The sequence below is a fragment of the Alternaria arbusti genome, assembly GCF_024043155.1.
Source record: "Alternaria arbusti strain BMP 1465 chromosome Unknown scaffold_5, whole genome shotgun sequence".
In the NCBI taxonomy this organism is placed as follows: Eukaryota; Fungi; Ascomycota; class Dothideomycetes; order Pleosporales; family Pleosporaceae; genus Alternaria; species Alternaria arbusti.
Window position 1 is genome coordinate 479,477 of NW_026249945.1, and position 22,904 is coordinate 502,380.

The following is a 22,904-nucleotide window of genomic DNA, read 5'->3' on the forward strand; positions in this document are numbered from 1 at the left end:
GAAGCATGAAGAGGGGAAAATGTGGCTTAATGGAGCGTGGAGGAACCCTGGGTATTGGGTGTATGGGATGTTTGTTTAGTGTGCAAGTATGAGAAAGCACATGACTGAGGCTGGAGAAGAAGTAGTAATACATAATCGCATACACAGCGGAGTATGCAAACCTCTCAAGAACTATGTTCCCACAGAGTATCCGTACATGACTGCGTGCCTTACCACTCCGCGACTTCACCCTGCTTGGGTAGTGTCGCCCGAACAACCTTGTCGCAGTTGAGCAAGCAAAGAGGATCGAATGCCTTCTTGAGCTGCCTCATTGCGTCCACAGTAGTTTGGCCCACTTCGTGTGGTAGGTAGTCTCTCTTGACGAGGCCGACGCCATGTTCACCTGTGGCTGTACCTTCGAGTTCGATAGCGCGCTTGACCATTTCGTGGACGAGGTGGGAGGCTTTGTCGAAGTCCTGGTTACGGTTGTAGAGGATGATGGCTGGAATGATATGTAAGCGAAAGAGTCCTAAGATGAGGATGCACGCATGAACCTACAGTGGAAGTTTCCGTCTCCAACATGTCCTACGATACTGGCGAGTAGTCCACTCTGTCGAATCTTCTCCTTGGTCTCTTCGATGATTTGTGGCAGCTTGGATATCGGGACGGCGACGTCGGTGGTCCAGACAGCCATGTCTGGGTTGCCCTCGCCCTTGGCCATAACGCTCCAGAGTGCTTCCTTCCGCGCTTGCCATAGGTCCTCCTTCTCTTGTTCGGACTTGGCGAACTCGAAGCTTACGGATCCGGTCTTCTTGGCAAGACCTTGCACCTGGCTAATTTGTTCCTTGACGGAGCTCTGTGTGCCGGCGAACTTGAAGAAGAGGGTGGGGGCATTCTTCCAGGTCTTGGAAGTCTGTCCCGCGTCGTTGATACATTGCATCTGAACATCATCGAGGATCTCAATGGCAGCAATAGGTACGCCAGCGCCAACGACTTTGAAGACGCAATCTGCTGCTGCGCGGATGGATGGGAAAGCGCATACGGCTACACTGGTGTGCTGTGGCTTTACAATGACTTTCAGCGTGGCTTCTGTGACGAGACCTAACGTGCCTTCGCTACCGATGAACATGCGCGTAAGATCGTATCCAGCGGAAGACTTTCGCGGCCGTTGTCGCGTCTTGATGACAGTTCCATCAGCCAGGACTACGGTGAGCGACACGACCCAGTCCTTCATTGTGCCATAACGGTATGCGTTGGTACCGGAGCACCCTGTCCCGACCATACCGCCGATCATTGCCCCTGGACCTGGGTCGGGAGGGAAGAAGAGACCTTCTTTTGACAGCTCTTCGTTTAGAAGTTCCCAGCCCACTGCTGGTTGAACGACAACATCCATGTCGCCCTTGTGGAGCTTTATGATCTTATCCATGCGACTGAAGTCGATGCATATGCCACCCTTTGTTGCTGCGAAGTGACCCTCTAAGCTTGTACCTCCGCTGTACGGAGTGACTGGTATTTTGCGTTCATGGCAGACCTTCATGATCGCACTAACTTCTTGTGTGCTGCCTGGCTTCACGACGCAGAATGGCACATCGCCCGGCTGGGAGGGATGCGAAGACCACGATGATCCGCTGTGCGACTCTAGGTCGTTGGGATCCAGTGTGAGATTCTCCTTTCCGACAATATCGCGGAAATCTGTCCAGGCTGCTTCCATGTTCGCCTCTGAGATATTGTGCTTGGGAGGATTGAAGGTCTCGAGTGGTGCGGTCGAACTCGTGTCTGCGATTGGAGGCATCATCTGGCCATAGTAGTAGCCGATGCTTGCGGTCATAAGACATGCTACTCAACTATTAGTATACGAGACAACTGGGGTGTATGAACGGTTGGTACCAAATACTGTCGCAAAGAATTGTCCTCTTGCCGTTCTTTGCTGTAATGACTGGATCTGGATCTGCTCGGCCTTCTCTTTCTGTACACGCTCGTAGATACTCTCATTGAGTTGCAGGTAGAATGGCTTTTCGTCCTCTCTGCCCATCGGTTTTCTTTCGCTCGCCCATCGCCTCTGCGTTATTCTTCCGACTCCCGCACCAGCTCCGCATGTCCGCCATAGCGCTCCTCCCGTTGCGCCTCTTACGGCGAATGAGCCTCGTGGCAGGCTTCGTAGCGGCATTGCGACTACAATTGACGGTGATTCATGTCGTAGGCGTCGATGCGACAAAAGCGGGGAAAGCTTTGCATGTGAGTTGAACGATGATGCTGCGCGGGTAAATCCCGGACTTAAGAGACCGCCAAGAGTTCTCTATGCATGTCGCAACCAGTGATGAGCATTCTATGTGGTTGTGGAGAAGCGTTCATGCGTAGTCTCATACTGAGCAATTACTGGCAGATATCACGACATCGGGATCTGTCAGAAAAGATGCGTCATCACGCGTAAATCTGTCAAATTACGACATCCGAACAAAAGCAAGCATCCCGAGGTCAAATGTAGTCAACGAAGATTCGATAAGGATAGAATGCATTTGAGAAGCTCGATGGCCGATACCAGAGCGTGTTATACCGAAAGCAAACCCAGTCGCCGTACCCAAATTCTCGCAACGCCGCCAGACACATGGTGCCGGCCTTGAGAGAGGTACCCAGAGCGTATCCAACGCCAGTGCATGTCCAAGTGATGAGTGTGTAAGATATGATGAAAAGCAAGTAAACAAAGCAGGTCTCTACCAATGCGCCCAAAGGAAGAATGCTAAGTCTCTGAAGATGCTCGCAAGATGTATAGCATAAGCATGGGAGGAGCATATATCATGAAAAAGGCCGTGATCCCAAACCAAACGCCATGCTAAAAACACGAAAGAATATATGCAAGAAAGAATGGGGTATAAGGATGAGATGCAAAACCAATCTGCTCAAGTGTCGGGCCAAGTGAGAGGGGTGTGTAGGGCATCGGGGTTAGAGGTAGTGGGGTGGCACCCAAGGCGACTGCTTACGCGGCTAGGCTGTCTACATCCGCTGCGCGTGTCCGTGGCGGTGCATGCGGCCTACTTTCCAGACATGCGCAGCAGTCGAGTCTTGAGCCAGATTACGAAACGCTGCCACGTACCCTTCGCGGCTCGGCTTTTGGTGACTTTGGGCGTAGAGGAAAAGACGGCTGCTTTCTCGGGGTCGACGGTTGCCACAAGCTTTGGCAGCGAGTTGGAGTGCGCCTCACGGTGGTCTGAATATTGGCGTCCACCCACTGAAGGGCGTCCGGCTATCGAGGGTCGTGGCGTCTTCTCATAGTCGGTGGACACAGTACGCGTGCGGTTTATCTCTGATCGGTCGAGCGTCTCTGACTTGCGACGTTGGTGATCCTCCTTCTTCTGCTGCTTGCGGTAGTCGCGTTCCTGCTGCTTGTGTGCCACCTTTTCGTACTTTCGCTCCTTGGCTCGCTGCTCCTCCTCGAACTTCTGTCGCGCAGCACGAATGGAGGCAGCTCTCGAGGCGGGGTCTACGGGGGAGTCACGACCGCCGCGGATAAAGCGGTAGGTCTGATCGAAGGAAGTACGCGAACTGGGCGAGGTGGTGTCGATGGACTTGAGCGTGTCACCACGCGCCCTGGGTTGGGCAATCGGAGAGGTGAGCGAGACGGACGACTGGGAGTAGCTGCCAGCGAGGCGGGTGGACGAGTTGTTGGTGTGGATGCGTAGGGATGTTCCCTGTGCCGAGGAGATGGAACCGGATCTGCGCGCGGGTTCATACGCGTTTTGTCTCAAGCGGAACTCGTCGTCCGACATGATATCATCGCCCTCGTGCTCGCTCCCGAGAATTGATGGCGGCGACGAGTGGGCTATTGGCGGTGTGTACGGCTGCGGAGTCTGGCGGATGGCAGGCAGTGGCGTCGGCCGCTGCAGACCAGACGACGAGGAGAACTGCGAGGTGTTGGAGGTGGAGCGATTGTGTCTGTGGCGGCCGTTGACGGGCGAAAAAGAAACATCGGATATGGACCGTGAGTGGGCGCCATATTCTGATATACCCAGACCGGTGAGGTCGTTCTCGGCAGCAGGGCGTGATAGATCGAGCCCGCTGGTCTCCTTGGACGAGAGCTTGCGCAGGTAAGGCTTGATCTTGAGCTGGTGGGAGGAAGTCGCAGACGGCATGGGGCGTTGTGTCTCTATCCAAGACTCTTCGTAGACCTTGGGCGTGTCTGAACGGTTAAAGGTAACGACGTCGTAGTCAGCAACGGGGCTCAGAGGGCGCGGACTGGAAACAGCAGAGGCTGAGTAGCCTCGTTTATGGAGACGCGCATGCCGGTTGGACATTGTGGGCGGAGTGAGTGCTCGCGCGTGTTATCGGCGCATGTCAAAGTACGCTGTAAGTAGACCAGGAGAGATCGGCGCAGGTGGTTGTTGCACGCAATAGCATATCACCAAGCCAACGTCAGGACCAGGACTGGCGGCAATCTTCCGATGGTTCCGCGGCTGTCAAGCGCCCACAAAATGGTGACGAAACGAAGGTGTCAACTCGTGCGCGGGATCCGGGGTAGCGATGGCGTAGACAAGACGGCGGTTTCCTCTCTAGCCGACAGACGCTTCCTTGGTTCCTTGGTTGCTGGAACCCGTGGACTGGTCCGACTAGCTGCGAACGCTCAGATCAAGGCAGCCGGCCCCAGCTCTAAGCGCCTAGACGGCTAGGCGGTGGGAGAGTAGGTGAGAGATTTATGTTGCCGGGGGTGATAAGAGGAGCATCACCTCGAGACGCAGACGCCCACGGCGTTTAGGGGCCTGGGTGCTTATATGCGCTCGCTGCTGTGAGCGTCTTGTCTAGTAGATGCAGGATGGTGGAGGTACACCTAGGAGAGGAGACCGGCTGAAGCGGAATCGCCGCCTGCTTGGAACGAGATAGCAATATGACTGGCTGGGAGAGCCTCACCGCTCGTGAGCCACGGAATAGAGTGCTACCGTGCCGTCCGACGATATGCCTCAGCGCTTTCCGTACCGCTACCTCCATCTCGCTCCTCTTTCGCCCCGCCCCGTATGCCCCGTCGCGCATCAACACCGCGCAATCTAGTGGCACAGCAGCTCAGAACGCGCAGCACTTCATCACTGGAGGCCACGAGTCGGTTCGAGGCGCGGAGATGCTGCAAAGCTGAAGCTGACCTAGATTCTCATAGCCCGCACGACTCAGCCATGCAAGTGCTCCGCCCATCGTGGAATTGGCTGATATCTCACGATACTCTTACCCCGCAGTACCAATCCTGGACCTAGCCCAAGCCACATCAGACATTCAAGGCTGTTATCAACGCAGTATGCATGTGACGAGAGAAGGCCTGGCCCACAAAAGCCCTCAAGTACCTCCTCACGTGCGCACTCTTCACCGCGGCCCGCCTGAAACACCCTGGGATGAAACACATCTTTTACCCCTCACTCTTGTCCAACCATCTCCTCTCTAACACTTTCAAGCGATACCACACGTGCACCGTTCCTCGATTTTGAGAGTCAAGTATGTATGACAACACCCATACGGACAAAAACTGTGATTCCTCTGGCCGGTCTTGCACCAACAGCATGCACCTTGAAATCTTGGAACCTTCACGCTACGCATATCGGGAGCCAGCACGCGTTCCGCCATCAACGATGTATCACATTGGAAAGACATCACCTTAAAGGATACGATCACGAGGAAAGACGCCTTATGACCTATCGAATTCATGTCAGAATGCTGCGTGTAATGCATTCTGGGCAACCTTCTTTTCTTAGTTGTGTCACAACGCGATGCGCTACCATTCAACGCGGTGCCACAATATTGGACGCGTTTCGAGCATCGAGAAGATGACGAATGTGCTCGAGAGTAGTCAGCATCTGAATCGGTTTAGGCTCATCGAAAAATTTGTATTCGATAGTGCTGCAAGGCAGGTTGTGGCTTTACCCGACAAGAGGCGTTGGATATGAGTGAGGGAACATGTAGTAGTGGTAAAAGTTTGTGAATATGCACATGGAAGTAGAAGTCAGTCCTTTGTATGCGGTGTTGCTATTCTCTGGCAGGGCTAGTTTGCTGTCAGGGTGAGAGAAAGTCCCGGCGTTGCTGGGCAATGGACAAGGCCCACCCTGACGTCGAGCACGGGTCGCAACTTCCCTACCAACATCAAAAACATCTCAGCACCATCTTCATCCACCACGCGCGTCCCATGGAGTTATAACCATCCCAACCAGCCACCGACCGCATCCATCACTTTCAGACTCCTCGAGTGATCGCGACCATGTCGTCCAATAAGCGGGGCAACATTTTTGACCAGGGGAGGCCCGAAAACCCCTACGACGATCGCGATGAAGTCGCGGATGTGCCCCAGAAGGCGACGGCAGCACAGCTGGCAGCCCGCAAGTAAGTCACCTTCACCAGTCATCGTTGGAGTCTATCCCAGACCTCTCTAGTCACGATGCGCTTTGTCCGTCGCGTGCTGACTCTTTGTCCCCCAGAATCAAGACCGCGAAAGCCCGACGACCAGCAGGCGCCACCTCCGTGAGTACCCCAACCACAACACCACACTCCCCACCGCACCCTCGACGGCTGCGCAAGCATGTCGACCAGCCGCCACACCCCGAAAGGGCGACGCGAGTTGCAACGCAGGATGCAGGCCTTTGCTAACGCACGCGCTCACCAGGGTCTATCACAGAGCGCGAACTTTGGCGCACCACAACAAAACGCCTTTGGCTTCGGCGCCTCAACACCCGCCCCCGCGAGCAACGGCGCGAACGGCTTCGGTGGCGGCAATGCCTTCGGCGGCGGCGCGACCAACAGCTTCCCACCCGCGCAGTCCGCTGCCCCGAGCAACAACTTCGCTGCCTCGTCTTTTCCAGCGTTCGGAGGAAGCAACCAGGGCACAGGCTTCAACCCTACACCGCCCTCGTCTGCGGGCTTCAACTTCACAGCTGGAGGTGCAAACCCATTCGCGACGGCCAACTCGGGACCCGCGACCAATGGCAGCACGCCTGCGCCCGCATTTGGGGGATCGTCCATGTTCGGCAACAACGACCAGGCGCAAAGTAATCCGTTTGGCGGCCTAGGCCAGAACAACACCACAAGCGCAGCCTCATCAGGCGGTATGTTCGGTACTACCAGTTCAGCTCCCACAGGCGGTATGTTTGGGTCGTCCAGCGCTGCGCCTACTGGAGGCATGTTTGGAACGTCGAGCGCTGCACCATCATCAGGAGGTATGTTCGGTACATCCACCGCCGCTTCTTCCGGCGGAATGTTTGGTACATCTAGCGCTGCGACCTCAGGTGGTATGTTTGGCACCACCAGCGGCGCCCCAAACGCTACGAGCACCGCCGCTCCCGCATCCACACCCTTCACGTTCGGCGCCGCAACGACCACAGCCTCGAACACCGCGAGTACGCCGGCGACGAGCGGTATCTTCAGCGGATTTGGCAACTCAACACAGTCTACGGCGCCTTCACAACCAAGCACGTTCGGCGGCTTTGGTGCCAATGCGCAGAAGGAAGATGCCTCCAAGCAGGCGGCTGCGCCCCAAAACAACATGTTTGGTGGTTTCGGTTCCAACGAACAGAAGACGGAGGGTACCTCGGAAATGCCCAAGCAGAACAACTTCTTTGGAGGCTTGGGTACGAGCGCGCAAGGCACGCCAAATGCTACGGCCACCGCTCCTGCGTCGAATCTATTCAACTTCGGCGCGAATGCGCAGAAGTCTAACAGCACGACGTCAAGCGCCCCTCCAACAAACCTCTTTGGTTCTGCTCCGTCCAGCAATCCGTTCGCAAACCTCCCGACCGCCGAGAACACGTCTTCTGGAGCAGCTGCACCAACGAACCTGTTCAGCAGCCTCAAGAAGCCTGAAGAGTCTGGCAGCAGCCTTTCTGCCGATACCCCCAAGTTCAACCCGTTCGCGGCACTTCCCAAGCCAGCCGACACACCTACCACTACAGGAAGCAGTTCAGGTTTCAGCATATTTGGTGCCAACAAGGATGCGGGCGCAGCAACAGTGAAGGCTCCCGAAGCGCCAAAGTCAAGTCTATTCCAGCCGTTCAGCACACCACAGCCAGCGAAGACAACCGACGTGGAGAAGTCTCAAGGGGGCATGTTCACTGCTGCTCAACCCAAAACCAGCTCTGGCCTCTTCTCCCAAACGTTCCAGCCCGAGAGCAACAATTCCAACAATTTGTTCAAAAAGCCACAGTCAAGCTTCCCCCCTGCATCGACATCGGCATCAGAAACACCCAAGGCTGCACCTGAGGCTTCCAACCCCTTTGCCTCTTTGCCCAAACCTTCGACAGATCGTCCCAACTTGTTCAGCGCTTCGAAGGAACCCTCGCAACCCTCCCCTGCGCCGGCCACATCGATCTTCAACAGTACTACCTCCGAGTCGAGGGGAGAATCGCAGGCATCTGAGATGCCCAAGGTTCCCAAGGTGCACGTTCCCAAAGACTGGGCTGTTCCAGGTGCCGTTCGCGCGCAGAGCAGCGATGGCCTACTGAAGCAGATATCCGATCTGACTGCTCAACTGCAAATGTTGAACAAAAAGTACCGACAACAGCTGAGCAACCTTCCTCCCACGGCAGACTGGTCAAGCGTGTCGCTTTGGCACTACCAGCATGCGGTCGACATTAAGAAGAAGATCGACAACGTGAAGAAGCAACGTGCAGCCGGACGAGGTATCACCGGCAATGAATCAAGCTTGTCCACGAAGCGCAAGGTCAACGATGACAGCCACGAAGTCCGCGATCCATCCCCTTCCAAGCGAGCTCGTGCGACGGAAGCATCTGCTGGTCCGACTCCGCAGCTCTCGGCTTCTACACCGAAGCTCAGTGCCCCAGCCACGGCGACATCAAACATGTTTGCCAAGGCGATCGGAAACAAGCCCTCTACACCTGCGCCAGCGTCATCGACAAGCCTGTTCGCCCCAAAGACAGCTGAAAAGTCCGCCACCGAGCCCTCGCAGCCAGCTGCATCGACTCCCGGTTTCGGTTTCAAGCCCTCAGTTCCCACTAACGGTGCAGAAACTTCGGCAGCCTCGTCTGGCTTCAAGCCAAGCTTCGGTGCTTCCTCCACCAGTACATCAGGTTCTGCTGGTTTCAAGCCAAACTTCGGCAGTGCTCCGGCAGGCGGCTTTATGGCTCAGTTCACTAAGACCGCGAAGACTTACGAGGAACTCGCCGCAGAACGCAAGAGGAAGGCTATGGATGAGGACTACGACTCAGATGATGAGACCAAGGAGGAGTGGTCTGCCAGGTACGACAAGGCTGAGGCTGACCGTCTCGCCAAGGAGAAGGAGATTGCTGCCTCGACCAAATTCGTGTTACCTGGTAGTACTTCTGGAAGTACTTCACCCAAGGAGAACCCGTTCACTGGACTTTTGAAGCCTAAGAGCGGAGTTTCCACTCCCAAAGCTCCCAGCCCGGCGCCGTCTACAGGCAGTCAATCGGTTTTCAACGCCTCCACGTCGCAAGCATCATCCCCCAATATCTTCGGCCACCTATCAGGTCCTTCTTCCAGCAACCAGGAAGAGTCGGATGACGACGACCAACAACAAGACAATGCTGGGTCAGCAGAGCCGCCTTCGCCTCCGAAGCGCTCGGTCGATGCATCGGAGACCGAATCCGAAGATACCCAACAGCACAATCAGCAGGAGTCAAGTTCCAAGGGCAGCTTGTTCTCAAGGATCACCAGGGATAATGATTCCGAGGCAGAGAAGGAGAACAGTGGCGCCTCTTCTCTGTTTGGACAGAGTAACGGTACTACAACTCCTTCCAACAAACCTTTCCAGTTCTTCGATTTCGGTGCTGCATCCAAGACCGCGCCGCCGAAGACCGACACGTTTGCCGGCGATCAGACTTTCAAGGCGGGTACTCCGATCAAGTTTGGCGGAGCTCCTGCTACTGAGAAGAAGGACACTGCACCTAAATTTAACTTCCAGCCTGCTACTCCTGGTGCTGGCGAGTTCTCCACAACGCCGGCGAAACCACCACCCAGCTCGATCTTCAATTTCGCCCCGTCCACAGGTGGATCTTCGCTTTTCGCTCCATCCGGTGGTAACTCTGTGACCTCGTCTGTATTCTCTTCGCGCGCAAACACGCCTCTCTCTGAAGCTGGCGATACCAGTGCCGCGTCTGCAGCAGAAGATGACGAAGAGGGCGGCAAGCAAGAACAGATTGACTTGACCAAGTTGACTGAGGATGAGCTCAACACTTACGACATTGTCTTCCACACTGAAGTCGTACTCGCCAAACACCAGGAGGGAGAGAAGGGCTGGACGAACATAGCAAAGGGCCCGCTCTGGATCCTCAAGGACAAACAGACGGGCAAATGCTCTGTGCGAGTGCGCATCCCCAGCGGTGCCACCCCAGTCAACTACCAGATCCTACCTGCGCTGCCTGCCACCGTCACTGGCGGTAGCAAGAAGATGGTCATGGCGACCAAGCCTGCCAAGGAAGGCGGACTCCAGTCTGTTCTTTACGCAGTCAAGACGCCTGAGATCGCACAGGAACTCGCAGCGAAGTACACAGAGTGTGTACCTAAATCGCAGTAAGCGACCTTGTCCATGTCGACATTCATACCCATTCTACGAACCGTGGGGTTGAGCGTCTAGCTCATCACCTGCATCCACGGATTCGATCACTTTGTTTGCATTTGTTTGTTCACCTTACCCCTGTTTCCGTTGACACCTCCATACACGTGTACCTATATATTCCCACAAGATTGGCGACATTGTTTGTTTTTCCCTCAGCGACTACCTTCTTCATTCCTCCTTTACTTCGGGCTTGTTGGAACATCATCACAGAGAGATGAGCATTGCATAGTAATGGCGTTGGTGGCAAGGAGCCCCTCTTGATTTGTTTTCTTTTATGCGAAGCGACGATGGATGGAAAAATGGGATCTTGATCTTCATGTAGTATACTATGAGCCTTCTTCCTTAATATGCATCAGCGCATTAGTCGCGCTATCTTTTGAACACATTTTTGGGACGTTCACGTGCATGACTACGTGTAACTGTGGTGCTTCCACTGACTGAGGGGGTAACCACTACCGTGGACTCAGATCATAGTTGCTTCGCACAGCCCCGCAAGCTGGCCCCGGGTCCTCTGCCTCCACTTCCCCTTTCGCTATTTTCTCTTCCAGGATTCTTCGTTCCTCGTTGAATCGATCTCTCTCTGCCATACGCTCGTTCTTCGTACTTGGAGGTGGTAAGACACCAGGGAGTGGATTAAACCATTGTCTAGAGAAGATATCAGCTTATTGCCACATCATACAGCAACACTTACTCTTTCGGCGTATTCCTGCCGTCCACGCCACGAAAGCGATCTTCAGTCGTCTGACTCCAGTCGTGTCGATCAAGGTACGCCTTCAACAGGAACGGTGACATGGGCTGTGCATCATAGACCTCTATGCCATTTGGCTCGTCATCCGGTGCTGGCACCCTACGGAGGGTCCTGCAGATGCCGTCACAGCCTATTTGGCGGAAGCACTTGAGATCTGCTGGGCGCTTCATCGTTGCGGAGAACTCGGCGAGCGCAGCTCTGGCCTTGGACGGGTCTGCAGGGCTCGGTTCGTGGACGCCGGTCTTCTATGGATAGGGTTAGGTTTGCCTGTGTTGAACATCTGGTTGATTGGCCTACGCTCTGTTCAGGCGATGATGAACCTTGTACCTGCGGGGGTGAATGAGGTTGTGGTGCAGACATGCTGGTACCTAGGTATGTAAGATTATCGATGCTGTTGAACGCAGAGATGAGGGGCGTTGCTGTGCATGTATGTATTATAGCCTGCGTGAACAACGGTAATCAGGCTAATGCCAGTGTAATGCTGACCTTACGAAGAAGTTCTAGGCTGCGAGTTGAAGTTATTGCGGCACAGGCGCACAAACGAGGGGAATGTATTGGCTTTATGTGGGCAGTGCTTACTTTCTTGCTGAGTATGACGTATATGGCAGTACGGGTAAACTACCTTGTGCATGTTTGCATCAAGTAGCTACCTGATCGCGACGAGACAATGTCATACAAGTATTCGCAAGTTCGCTGGCATGTATACACGAAGATACACTTCCTGTACCAAACTACTTGGCCTTCCTTCCTTGCTCATCTCGTCTCCTCACTCCCACAATGAAGCTCTCAGTTGTGATATACGCCAGTGCGACTTTCCTCTTCTCAACAGCGACGCAAGAACAAGTGAGTGCATCTAGAAACACCCACTCATCATGCGTATACTCTTGTACTGAAGCAAACGCTGTAGTCTCTCCGCGAAGTACTCCGATCTCTCAATACCGAAACAAACGGTATGACCATACTAGGACAAGACGGAGTCCTTCGGAGGCTCAACCCTGCTCACGACACGGTCATGGACTACGTTCAACTCTCGCCACGGCACCTAGCCGAGTACGTCGCAAAGTACCCACCCGAGGCGCGTGAAATGTGGACGGGCATCGATGGACGCGCAGTTACGTCTGAAGCACAGCTGTGGGCTGTCCCGAACGACGTCATGCCCCGAGACCCAAGCGCCTTGGTTACTGTACCGCATACCAGCTCGCTGTTGAAGAAGCAGGAGAACAACTGCCGAATGTGGACCTGTACAGAGGACGATGAGTGCAAGGCTGAACACCCCGGATGCAATTCATGCGATGAATACTATGAGTGTGTTGGGGGATCAGGAAGTTGTTCCAGGCTCGTCAGGTGCGATGATACTTTGCCTAGCATCGAGTGAGCAGCTGAATCTGTTACTCACAACGATGGTATTACTATGTTTAAGTAGCTTTGTCTTCGTGCGGTGTTAGGAGCGTGTATAGCACCTCATACAAGAAAAAACCGAACAGGCCTAGAGCCTACATTAATGTTAGATATCCCACTTTGCATATTTTTATGTGGATGTAGGCTGTAACCACAAAAACGTAGGCTGCAGACCTAATTAGTTTTTCCCTAGCTTAACGTGGAAGAGTACTGCGAGTGTGTTGCATACGTCGATGATCTGGAAAATGCCTTTGATTCGGCCCTGCTTCGCGAAATTGGGTATATACTCGGGACCAAAACAAATTACTTACAACCAATCTTCGCCTTCCCTCCAAAAAAACGGCTCATATTACTCCAAAACCCTACTCTCTCCATTCTTCATACCCTGAAAGTGCACATCTTCAAAGACATCCCCATCTTGTGCTCTCGCTTCTTTCAACGCATCTTGCACTGTCCACACTTTTCGGCGGAGGAACCAACTTATCAGGCCTCCTCCCTTTTTCACCTCGTCATGTGTTGCGACCCAGTACTTTGCTCGAAGCGTGCGTTGTGCGAGGATGCCGTTCTTCGCGCCGAGGTTGAGTTGTTGGGCAGAGGATATAGAGACATCGTGGAGGCCGTGTAGGAAAGCGAGGGTATGAAGTGGTGGGTCGGCTGTGGCGATTGGGCTGAGGGCTTCGTGGGGGATGCCGTGTGGTGTGTAGATTACACATTCCGCTTCCTCGCCGTTGATATTAGACGATAGTTCTTCCGCCCCATCGCCATTTATACTGAGTGTAGAGAGACGCTTCTTAGGCGTCGCTGTCGATAGGAAGGGATGCGTGGCGAAGGTTATTAAGAGCGCGGAGTGGAGGTAGAGAGAGTCTCCGGACGCTGTAAGACGCGATATGCTGAGCCATGAGGGGAGCGGCGAGAGACTGTAGTCGTGCCAGTCGGAGTGGTCGGCGAAGGTGGGTGTTGTTATTACGGTGCGGAAGTGGTTCCAAGAGGATATGAGGTTGGCGGCTTGCTGCGATGCTTATTAGCACAATGTACGCTTCATCATGTCGTATGAGGACATACCTCTGTCGCGAGCACAGGCACATCACGATGAACCTCTAAAAGCGTCTCTTTATGACAATGGTCGGTGAATTCATGGCTAACAGCCACGCAGTCCACATAACTCTCCTCATCCACCTCTTCCACCTTCCTCTTTTTGCTTCTTCCCCTGCCTAGTCGCAGTCCTCCGACCATTATTTCGACCTGTCGTGCCAACTCCTCCACCTCGGCAATGCTCTTCACGGCGCTCTCCGTCGCGTGGAATTGCTGGCTGAACCATTTCGCGACATCGCTCTGCCCACCGACGAACCACGGATCTATCAAGACATTGTAGTATACCCGGCTCCCGTGTTTGACGGCGTTTGCTGGACGCGGTATCTGAAGAAGCCAAGACGAATCGGCGTTTAGGTGGTGGAGGATGGGCCGGCGCGTTGCGAGCGCGCGAACGACGGCGTCGCGAATCTCGAGGTGGAGTTGTGAAGACGGATCGTCCATGTTTCGAGTGTGTCGTGATATGTTCGCGCTGGTTCTGCGGTTGCGCTAGATGGACGCGCCGGATTTGCGCACTTCAGGGCGACATCTGGCGCGTCGAGACAGTGACGATGCGACGAAAAGGCGCTAACGGAGGCTGGGGAAATCGTGGCGATGACGCACGGGCGACATGGAAGGCCCTCGTTACAGCACTCCATCGTCACAACTTCAGCCTTGCGACATTCGGGCAGTCACCTCACAACTACTTTTGTATCTGTGTCAACGAATTGGGTTAACATAATCTCGGAGCGGCGATGGACCCGGCCATAGGGATGGTTCGTCAATCGAACAAGTCTTCGTCGCCTATCAACTTTACCATAATCTTGGCGCCATAATCCAGGACGTGAAGGCTTTGTTCCCGCCAGAATGACTGTGCAAGCCGAGTCTTCTAGTTTATTTATTGGACGCAGCATCTCACGCTCGGTATGACGAAACCCCAGCTGGTCGCATCCTTATGGACTTACGGACCACTATTTCGACGATATGGCTAGCTCTTTTACATGTCTAGGATCGAAGACGCGAAAAGACATCGACCCGAGTTACCGTTGATCGCAGTCTGTGGGAAATTTCCTCCTGAACTTTTCATCTTTGTCATCTCATGGAGCTTGTGGGCATGATCAGTGTCATTGATATTGAGTTTGCAAGAGACGGAAAGAACGAGGATGAGCCAAACGATGACTGGTCAATTATTCCAGTCCAATGCCTCAAAGCAACTACATCTCCCTTCTACCAGTCATCTCAAACGCTTATCGCGCTGGACGGCGTTCAGTGCGCCATTCTCTCTACTTTCTGCCGTAAGCCATTACTCTACGAAGGTCTTCTACTGATAACCCTCGATCCTCTGCCTATCTTGATCGCTGAAAAAACTACAGATTCAAGCCGTCTCTTAGTGTGTTTCTTACTAGTACACTTGTTGAGTCTGTCTAGACGTGCCGTCCAGCCGACAAACTTCTGCGAGTATTGGCTACACCCTAGCACATACAAGTCTTTGCGACAGCCGATGACAAAGAACAGTGCCCATCCAGGCCATCGCATGCAGTCATCCCGCTCCATCGACTAGCCGAACAAGTCTCTCAACATGAAAGCTTGCTTGGATGAGCAAGTTTTGAGCATGTCGGTGCCAAATTTCGGTCATTCGTCTCATATCCAGAAATACGGAGTCACCCGCAGTGTCTTATCGCAGGATTTGACGAAAGCCATCATGCGCACATTTCACGATGCATGTTCGTGGGTTGACGATGTGAAAGAAATGTTCGCGCGCACTGATACGAGATAGACTATCGATTGCGCGGGAAGACTGCCCAATGCGGCAACGTCGCTGGTAACACGAGTACGGGGTTGCATAGATTGATTGTACGTGCATAAGCGCGTTGTTGGCTCTTTTGCGCCAGCCAGTGCTAGTATCTGAGAAATATTGTGTGAGTAGTTTTGCTGACGTCATTGGGTGCTAGAGCTGTTTGTTGGTGTCGCACATGCTTCGAAGTCACTTAACAAAATACGCACGGGGAAAGATGAACAAGCACTTTTGAAGGAGTGACAAAAGTTGGTCATAATTTCTGTCTACTACTACTAAGCTCGTGCCCGTCGTAACCATTCTATACCAGTTGTTCGTTGAATATAAACAGTTGAAGAGGAAAATCCAAACGCGTGAAAACCATGATAAAGCAGAACTAAAACGCTGGAGCTATACAAGGCGAGGGAATGAAGGCTCCAAGACAGAAGAGCTACAGCAATTGTTTTGCCGTCAAAACACCTAGACCGCCCGAAATCTTTGCTTGATAAGTGAAGAGAATCCGCTCAAGCTACCCGAGTAGCTTAGTAGTGAGGGTAGGCGACGTAGCCGGTGGGCTGGGGGGTCACCTTCGAGGACGAAGGAGTGTTCACGGGGTAGTGAGCCGCCGAGCTTGAAGGGGTGGCAGCGGGGTACTCCTTAGTAGACGAGGAGGGGGTAGCAGCTGGGTACTCCTTGGTGGAAGAAGAGGGAGTGGCAACTGGGTAGCCCTTGGAGGAAGAGGGGGTGGCAGCCGGGTACTCCTTAGTGGATGACGAAGGGGTAGGGTACTCGGTGGGGTAGGCCTTGGAGGAGGAGGGAGTGTGGATCGGGTAAGGCGCGGACGAAGCACTGTAGTGGATCGAGCTACCGGAGGAAGGGTAGGGAGGCTTGACCTCAGAAGAAGGCTTGGGGCCAACGGGGTAGGGCTTGGTGGAAGCTGAAGGCTTGGGGCCGACTGGGTAAGGCTTTCCAGACTCTGATGGCTTAGGGGCCTCTGAGTAGTGCTCCGCAGGAGTGGATGGCTTCATACCCTCGGGGTAGGCAGAAGGGGCTGGGCCGGGAGTATAAGCTCCACCGACAGTGACGGTCTTGGTCTCGACTACATGCTCAGTCTTGGTGACAGTGACCTGAGCAGGGCACTGGGGAGCGGGAGGGATACCAGCAGGGTAGGTTGGCTTGGGAGCCTCGGGAGTCCCAGCGGGGTGAGTCTCAGCAGGGTATGTAGGCTTGGGGGCCTCGGGGGTGCCTGCTGGGTAGGTTGGCTTGGGAGCCTCAGGAGTTCCAGCGGGGTGAGTCTCGGCTGGGTGGGATGGCTTGGGAGCCTCAGGGGTGCCGGCTGAGTACGTGGGCTTAGGAGCCTCAGGAGTTCCAGCAGGGTAAGTGGGCTGGTGGGCCGAAGGAGTCTCAGCTGGGTAAACGGGCATGTCAGATGTGGGCTTCGAGCCGTGGATGGTCGATGTCACAGTGACAGTGTTGTAGGTTGGGGTCAAGTAGGTTGAGTAGATGACGCTGGAGTGCTCTCCGTGGCCAACAGAGGTGCTGCATGGCACCCAAGCTGTGTGGGTGGAGGTGAGCGTGGTCGTGATGTCGCTGTGGGGGTACTCGACAGCCGATGAAGGCTTAGGAGTAGGCTTGACGTAACCAGTTCCGTAGGAAGAGGCGTGGTAGACGGGGGTGGAGGCACTGTAGGCTGGGTGAGATGCGCTGTAGACAGGCTTGGAGGCACTGTAGATGGGAGTTGAAGCATGGTAGACCGGAGTGCTCTCGGCAGGCTTGGAAGCACTGTAGACGGGGACAGAAGCGCTGTAGACTGGAGTGGAGGCGTGGTATGCGGACGAGCTCACTGCAGGAGTCGACGCGCTGTAGACCGGGGTGGAGGCGTGGTAGACCGATGAGCTCTCAGCAGGCTTGGAAGCGCTGTAGGCGGGGACAGACGCGCTGTAGACAGGAGTTGAAGCATGGTATACCGATGAGCTTGCGGCAGGAGTGGATGCGCTGTAAGCGGGAGGGGTGGATGCCTCGTAGACCGGTGTGCTAGCTGGGTAGTGAACCTCACTGCTGGGTGTGGACGCTTCGTACGGCTTGGAAGAGGGAGTCGAGGCGTGGTAAGCACTGGAAGTGGATGCTGCTTCATACGGCTTTGAAGAAGTTGGTGCAGGCTGGTATCCAGTAGGGACAACCGCTGAGTAGCCGTACTGAGGCATGGCCAAGGCCGAGCCGACGAGGGTGGCAGCAACGTAAGAGTAACGCATCTTGATGGTATTGCTGATTTGAGTCCTAGTTGATTGATCCGGAAGTTGTCGAGATGGTATTAAGTATTAGAAGGCTTTTGTGAGGACACCGTAGCGAGTGTTGGTGTAGGAAAACTGTTGGAAAGCGAAGGTGATGGTTGGTGGATGAGTATGATAGTTGAGATGGAACGAAAGTTATATACCGTAGTCTCCAGAGTCTATACGCTTCCATAATGGCTGACGTCGATGCCGTCTCCACTTTGTCAACACGAAGTAACATCTCGCCATGTGAAGGGCTCCGCTCTACGTACGAGCTGTCGATAGCGTGAGCAGCCCGACAGTAGCATCAGCGAGAAAAACCCGCAGGGGTTGAGCGAGTAGAGGCACAGCCCTACCGCACAGTGATGCCGGCGCTGCCGGGATGAGCGACCGTTGTGGGCTATTTCTGCACCACGCTTTGGCTGTTTCCGGACTAGCGTGGGGCTGTCATCCACTCACGGCACCCGGAGCACGTCTCGCATCACCCTCATCTCAGTCCAGCCCATCGTCCGTCAGACCTCAACAACAGCCGTTCGCGACTTTCGCGCATTCGGAGACTTTGCCGGTGTTGCTACGCTACCCACGTTCCGCTCCCAAAGATAGCCGGCCACGTTCCTGAAGATCCACCAGCGCCGTAGCCTCGGGCGACCCACGAGCCGGAGCCTGAATTTTCCAGATGTCTACTACCAGCCACCGTGGAGGCTATACCTAATCGGGTCTTTGATAACAGACCCTCGGTGATTCGGATGAGTATTGTATTATCGCCTTTCCTCATTGCGCAGTCAATACTTCCTTACTCCATCGCCAGCGACGCCACATATGCTGACTTGCAGTTACGAGATGTCGGCTTTACCCTCCAGGGTTATCTACGCGAAGAACAAGCAATACGCTGATGGTCTGTGGCGTCCGACCTGGCATGAACGTTGCACCGCTGACCCAAGTCTCTATGCACATGAGCGTCGGCCGTCATACCCACTAGCGAATGCGGCAGAAAACGTTCTATGCCGCGTCCCATGAAGCTATGTGACTGAACCTGCAGTACTCTGCGCGAGTAGAGCCGTGTGCGCACTGACACGAGATGCAAGCGTTGGGTTGGGCAAATGCCTCTCCCCCCTCCACTACGCTACTCGTATTTTCCAATCGACAGCCACTAGGATCACTACCTCCAGGAATATACCGGGCTATTAGGAAGGCTCGGCTATATAGCATATCAGCCACATACATCACACATCGAATTAGTGCTGGTTGTGCCCACAACTCGACTTGCCTCCGCTCTTTGTTGAATCTGGTGGAAGCTTATTTCTCTCAAGCTTCTCACAGATCATAGCAAGCAGAGTACCTCAGACAACAAAATCCTGCACAGATCTGCAGACTACGCTACGATAAAACGAACGAATCGGAAGATCTGGCGTCAATGTAGGCCCCAGAGTCTTCGGTTGTTCCTTGATTGAGCTGGGAGCACGATCAAGATTTCGGTACTTCTGTTACCAGAACATTCGAATGCACCGGCGGACCTTGTCTGGCGCCTCAGCGATGCCGTATAGGCCGTTCGCAAACACACCCGCTGCCATTTACGTTTGACTTCGTCTTCATGGCTAGAAGGACTAGCTTCATCGCAACGAATGCAAATTCGCAATAATTATTTGGCGAAACAGCGGATTTGCCCAGACGGCCATCTGTATCCATACCGAAGTTGGAAGAGAACATCCTGCTGATCACAAGCTCAAACCGGATGTTCATACCAGCGTACCTTCACCGAGTTCGCAAGAGGAATATGGTCTGACGCAGTTTTCGTCATGGCGTGGGTAAAATGTCGTGATCATTGTCAACTCAGCGCACTGTCATGCGATATTTTGCTGATACGAGCATCAGCATGGTCATTCCACCGAAGAGTGCCATTATTAGCATCGGATGGCGGTCCAGCCACACTAGGCTATCGCTCTAGATCCAGGTCTCGATACTGTCCAGCGCACAGCAACAGGCCGTTGGTACCCAGCTCCCACGAGGGAACTACAGCCAGACTGTCACCACACTAGAGCAGGAATGCGATAAAGGCATTGTAAAACCTGCACTATTATCTCCAGGTGCAGCGAAGCTGTGAGATTAATGCATGTTGGGCTCAGTACAGGGCTTGGTTTGGCAGCTTGGCACTATCAGGACTTGGGCTGGTAGCGATGACGACGGGTCCGGTGTCCCCACAAGAGGCAGAAGCAACAGCCTGAGGCTACAGCACACTCGCTAATTTCGGAGAACAGTCACTCCCGTTGCAGCATGCCGAACACACGGGGCACAGATACTTCTCCAACTTTGCAGTCCTTATTGATCACAAAAGAGGCAGTAACGGTTGACTTGATAAGATTCACTGAAGGTGGGCGGCGCTCAGATTGTCTACTCTTAGCACCTACATCAGCTTCATTCTGTCTGTCGTCCGCATCCATCTCGTTCAAGGAAACTCCTAGCAGTTCTGCTGCTTACATTAAGATTAAAATATGCAAAGTAAGTAATCTAAGGTCAACGTACGCTCTAGGGTGTCAAGTTATGAAGCAGGCGTTGAGGCTATTATGCGCTCAGCTAGGATCTCTACAGCTGCTCCTAGGCTGTCCAATACTGCCATAGCTGGATAATCATGCGCGAGAGCGCACAAGGTCCAGTGAAGGTCATTGCACAAAAGTGGTAGCTCATCATAGCGTCCATCGTTCATGCAGCTGAAGATGAACGTGAGACAAGTATGAACTTCAGTCTCGAACGCTTCGAGAAGTGAGGCTGAAGGTATACGCGAGGTTGTTGTAGCTGCTGCGTGTGGTTCGCAATGGGGCTGAGTGAGTGTGAGATCTGGTGCGCTGTCCCAAACAACATCAGTGAACATATCCTCGCATGTGAGGTGTGGAGGTGAGCTCGGCATCATTGGCGCCTCTAAGCCATGCTCAACGTAGGTCCCTCCTTCTTCGTTTTCGTCATCTGATAACCCTTGTTGGCGCTCTTCTAGGGGTTTCGCAAACCCCCGGTAATCAGCAAAGCCGATAGAGTCTTCTGAGGAAGACGTGCTGGGCCAAGACAACTGTTCCTCGTCGACCTTGGACAAAGGCTCAGATGCAGGCACGAGCTGAGTAGCAAGTGTCAGCCGTGGAAAGCGACGTTGATGATGAGACAGATTGCTGGAGTACAGACCAAACGGTAGACACTGTTGGCGCACAGCTAACTGGCTTTGAAGATTGGGCTGTGGCGGTGCTGGTGGTTGGCCAATACCTGATGTGAAATCAGACCAGAATCTGCTCGGACAAGGGTCATCTCGTAGAGATAGCCGGGACTTGCGGCCTTGATCTTCTAGATTGAGCCCGCTGTGTGCATTCAGCTCAGCTGAGTCGTATTCCTTATCATCGGGGATGTCTCGGTGGATCACCGGACACGGTCGGTCTTCTTGCATCGATAACAATTGGTTCAAAGCGGTATACGCGACGCATTTTTGCGTTTCAGCATCGACATATGCTATTTCAGAGTGCCGAGGTGGTGACAAACCTGGGTTGTCGTTTGTCTCCGATGTCTCTGAGACATTGTCGCTGTCACACATATCTGAGACATCATCCAAAGTAGGTGAGTACAGCAGCGGGCCGCATGCGACAAAGGCGTCTATATCTGGTGAAGTGGTAAGCGAGCTGTCTGAAAGGACCGGTGGTTCTTCCGTGCTGTTGCAAGAGCTATCTTCCATGTCGAACATGTTCACATCGACAAGCTCATCTATGAGCTCAAAGATGTCTTTTGCTGTGGGATATCTCAACGACAAATTGAAGTCATCATACTTGTCTGCGAGAACGAAATCTTCTCCTGGCACACAACGAGTACCTCTCTTGTTGTCCAAACAGGTACACTCGCCATCATGGCAATCGCCAAGGAAGCAAGCAGTTGCGCGATAGAGGTCTTCGATATCGTGGTCGTATTCGACAGCTAAGGAGCAGGTGGTGATGTTGCGAAGAGAGTCTCGTCCCGGAAGAAATGAACGACTAGTAGCATATCGGAGCACGGGGTCGTGCTCGAGTTGCCAGCGCTCCTGAGTAGCTACATCTCCCTCCGTAGCCGACAGGGATGGGTGCGTCAAAGACCGGCCTGGACGGCTACATGGAAGCTCAGGCATGGTATATCGGTCTTCGCGAAAGATCGGGGAAGTGTTGAAGCCGGGAGCCAGCGATACATGATCGTGTGATTCATGGACTGCCAGGGACGGTTGAAGTTTTAGATCACTGGTATCGAGAAGATCTGGAGTTAGCAAACGTTGTTGATGATGTATCAGCGGATACGTCGCTATCTCAGGCAAAGAGCCAGTAGTAAACATACTGCGGTTGGCTAGATCTTCGTCGCTGGCATATGGAGTCTCTGCATCGAAGAGCAGCTCCACATACGCAGGAGCCCTGCAATAAGAAGCGCAGGCCGGCTGCTTGTCTTCTTTGACTGGCTCCAATGTAGCAATGGTCGACATTGTCCGGGTCTTTGCTACCGATGATGGCTCATTGACTCCTCCTGCAACGAAATCGAAGGAATCGATACGCTTCAGCGGAGGCGTTGTAGACTGCTCGGTTGCTCCAGATTCCCACTGCTCGGCAAAGACTTCGTCGGCGTCAGTAACTTCTGCAAAGACATCGAGGTAGTCATTTCCATTCTCTGTCTCCTCGATAACGGATGCAGAGGTATATTGACGTAAAGGTGTAAGTGACTCAAAGGTCGAAGTTAAGTAAAGTTCTTCAATCCGAGGAGGAGTTAGCCGTCTACCAGAGGCGCTTGCATGTCGAGGCGCAGCCGAAGAACTCATGGTATGGAATTTGGCTTATGTAACGGGATGTCAGCGCGGGGCTAAATTCGAGATCCTGCTTTCAGTGATCAACGGGATCAGGTGCAGGACGGTACTCTGTTCGCAAGGGTGCTGATGGCGTCTGAAGGCCAAGCAAGCTCTCGAGTCTCGTAGGGTGATAAAGGAATATATGAAGACATAGGAGGATCTCGTATACTTCCATTGACCATATACGTTGTGTAGTCTTCAAAATGCATTGTGTAAAATATCAGGGTTGTTGTTATCAGTACCACCACATTGTCTTGCGATACTCTTGAGCTGTCTTGGTGCAGATG

The 22,904-nt window shown here is 53.7% G+C and overlaps 7 protein-coding genes across 7 annotated transcripts; 2 read left to right on the forward strand and 5 right to left on the reverse strand.

Annotated features, from left to right (window-relative positions):
• Positions 1-209: 209 nt before the first annotated feature.
• Positions 210-2,146, reverse strand: J4E86_004666 (uncharacterized protein; the record flags this gene model as incomplete). The annotated part of the gene is made up of 3 exons (XM_051445204.1): positions 210-481; positions 538-1,815; positions 1,867-2,146. 3 exons carry the CDS (start codon positions 2,144-2,146, stop codon positions 210-212), a joined length of 1,830 nt encoding a protein of 609 aa, XP_051303301.1.
• Positions 2,147-3,008: 862 nt separating this feature from the next.
• Positions 3,009-4,268, reverse strand: J4E86_004667 (uncharacterized protein; the record flags this gene model as incomplete). Its single annotated transcript, XM_051445205.1, has 1 exon — positions 3,009-4,268. The coding sequence occupies one exon, from the start codon at positions 4,266-4,268 to the stop codon at positions 3,009-3,011; it is 1,260 nt and encodes a 419-aa protein (XP_051303302.1).
• A 1,937-nt stretch (positions 4,269-6,205) lies between these two features.
• J4E86_004668 (uncharacterized protein) lies at positions 6,206-10,489 on the forward strand (the record flags this gene model as incomplete). The annotated part of the gene is made up of 3 exons (XM_051445206.1): positions 6,206-6,327; positions 6,423-6,465; positions 6,608-10,489. 3 exons carry the CDS (start codon positions 6,206-6,208, stop codon positions 10,487-10,489), a joined length of 4,047 nt encoding a protein of 1,348 aa, XP_051303303.1.
• Positions 10,490-11,218: 729 nt separating this feature from the next.
• J4E86_004669 (uncharacterized protein) lies at positions 11,219-11,639 on the reverse strand (the record flags this gene model as incomplete). The annotated part of the gene is made up of 2 exons (XM_051445207.1): positions 11,219-11,524; positions 11,577-11,639. 2 exons carry the CDS (start codon positions 11,637-11,639, stop codon positions 11,219-11,221), a joined length of 369 nt encoding a protein of 122 aa, XP_051303304.1.
• A 417-nt stretch (positions 11,640-12,056) lies between these two features.
• J4E86_004670 (uncharacterized protein) lies at positions 12,057-12,536 on the forward strand (the record flags this gene model as incomplete). Its single annotated transcript, XM_051445208.1, has 3 exons — positions 12,057-12,122; positions 12,187-12,456; positions 12,477-12,536. The coding sequence occupies 3 exons, from the start codon at positions 12,057-12,059 to the stop codon at positions 12,534-12,536; spliced, it is 396 nt and encodes a 131-aa protein (XP_051303305.1).
• A 490-nt stretch (positions 12,537-13,026) lies between these two features.
• Positions 13,027-14,210, reverse strand: J4E86_004671 (uncharacterized protein; the record flags this gene model as incomplete). Its single annotated transcript, XM_051445209.1, has 2 exons — positions 13,027-13,686; positions 13,740-14,210. 2 exons carry the CDS (start codon positions 14,208-14,210, stop codon positions 13,027-13,029), a joined length of 1,131 nt encoding a protein of 376 aa, XP_051303306.1.
• Positions 14,211-16,061: 1,851 nt separating this feature from the next.
• Positions 16,062-17,771, reverse strand: J4E86_004672 (uncharacterized protein; the record flags this gene model as incomplete). Its single annotated transcript, XM_051445210.1, has 1 exon — positions 16,062-17,771. One exon carries the CDS (start codon positions 17,769-17,771, stop codon positions 16,062-16,064), a length of 1,710 nt encoding a protein of 569 aa, XP_051303307.1.
• Positions 17,772-22,904: the final 5,133 nt, after the last annotated feature.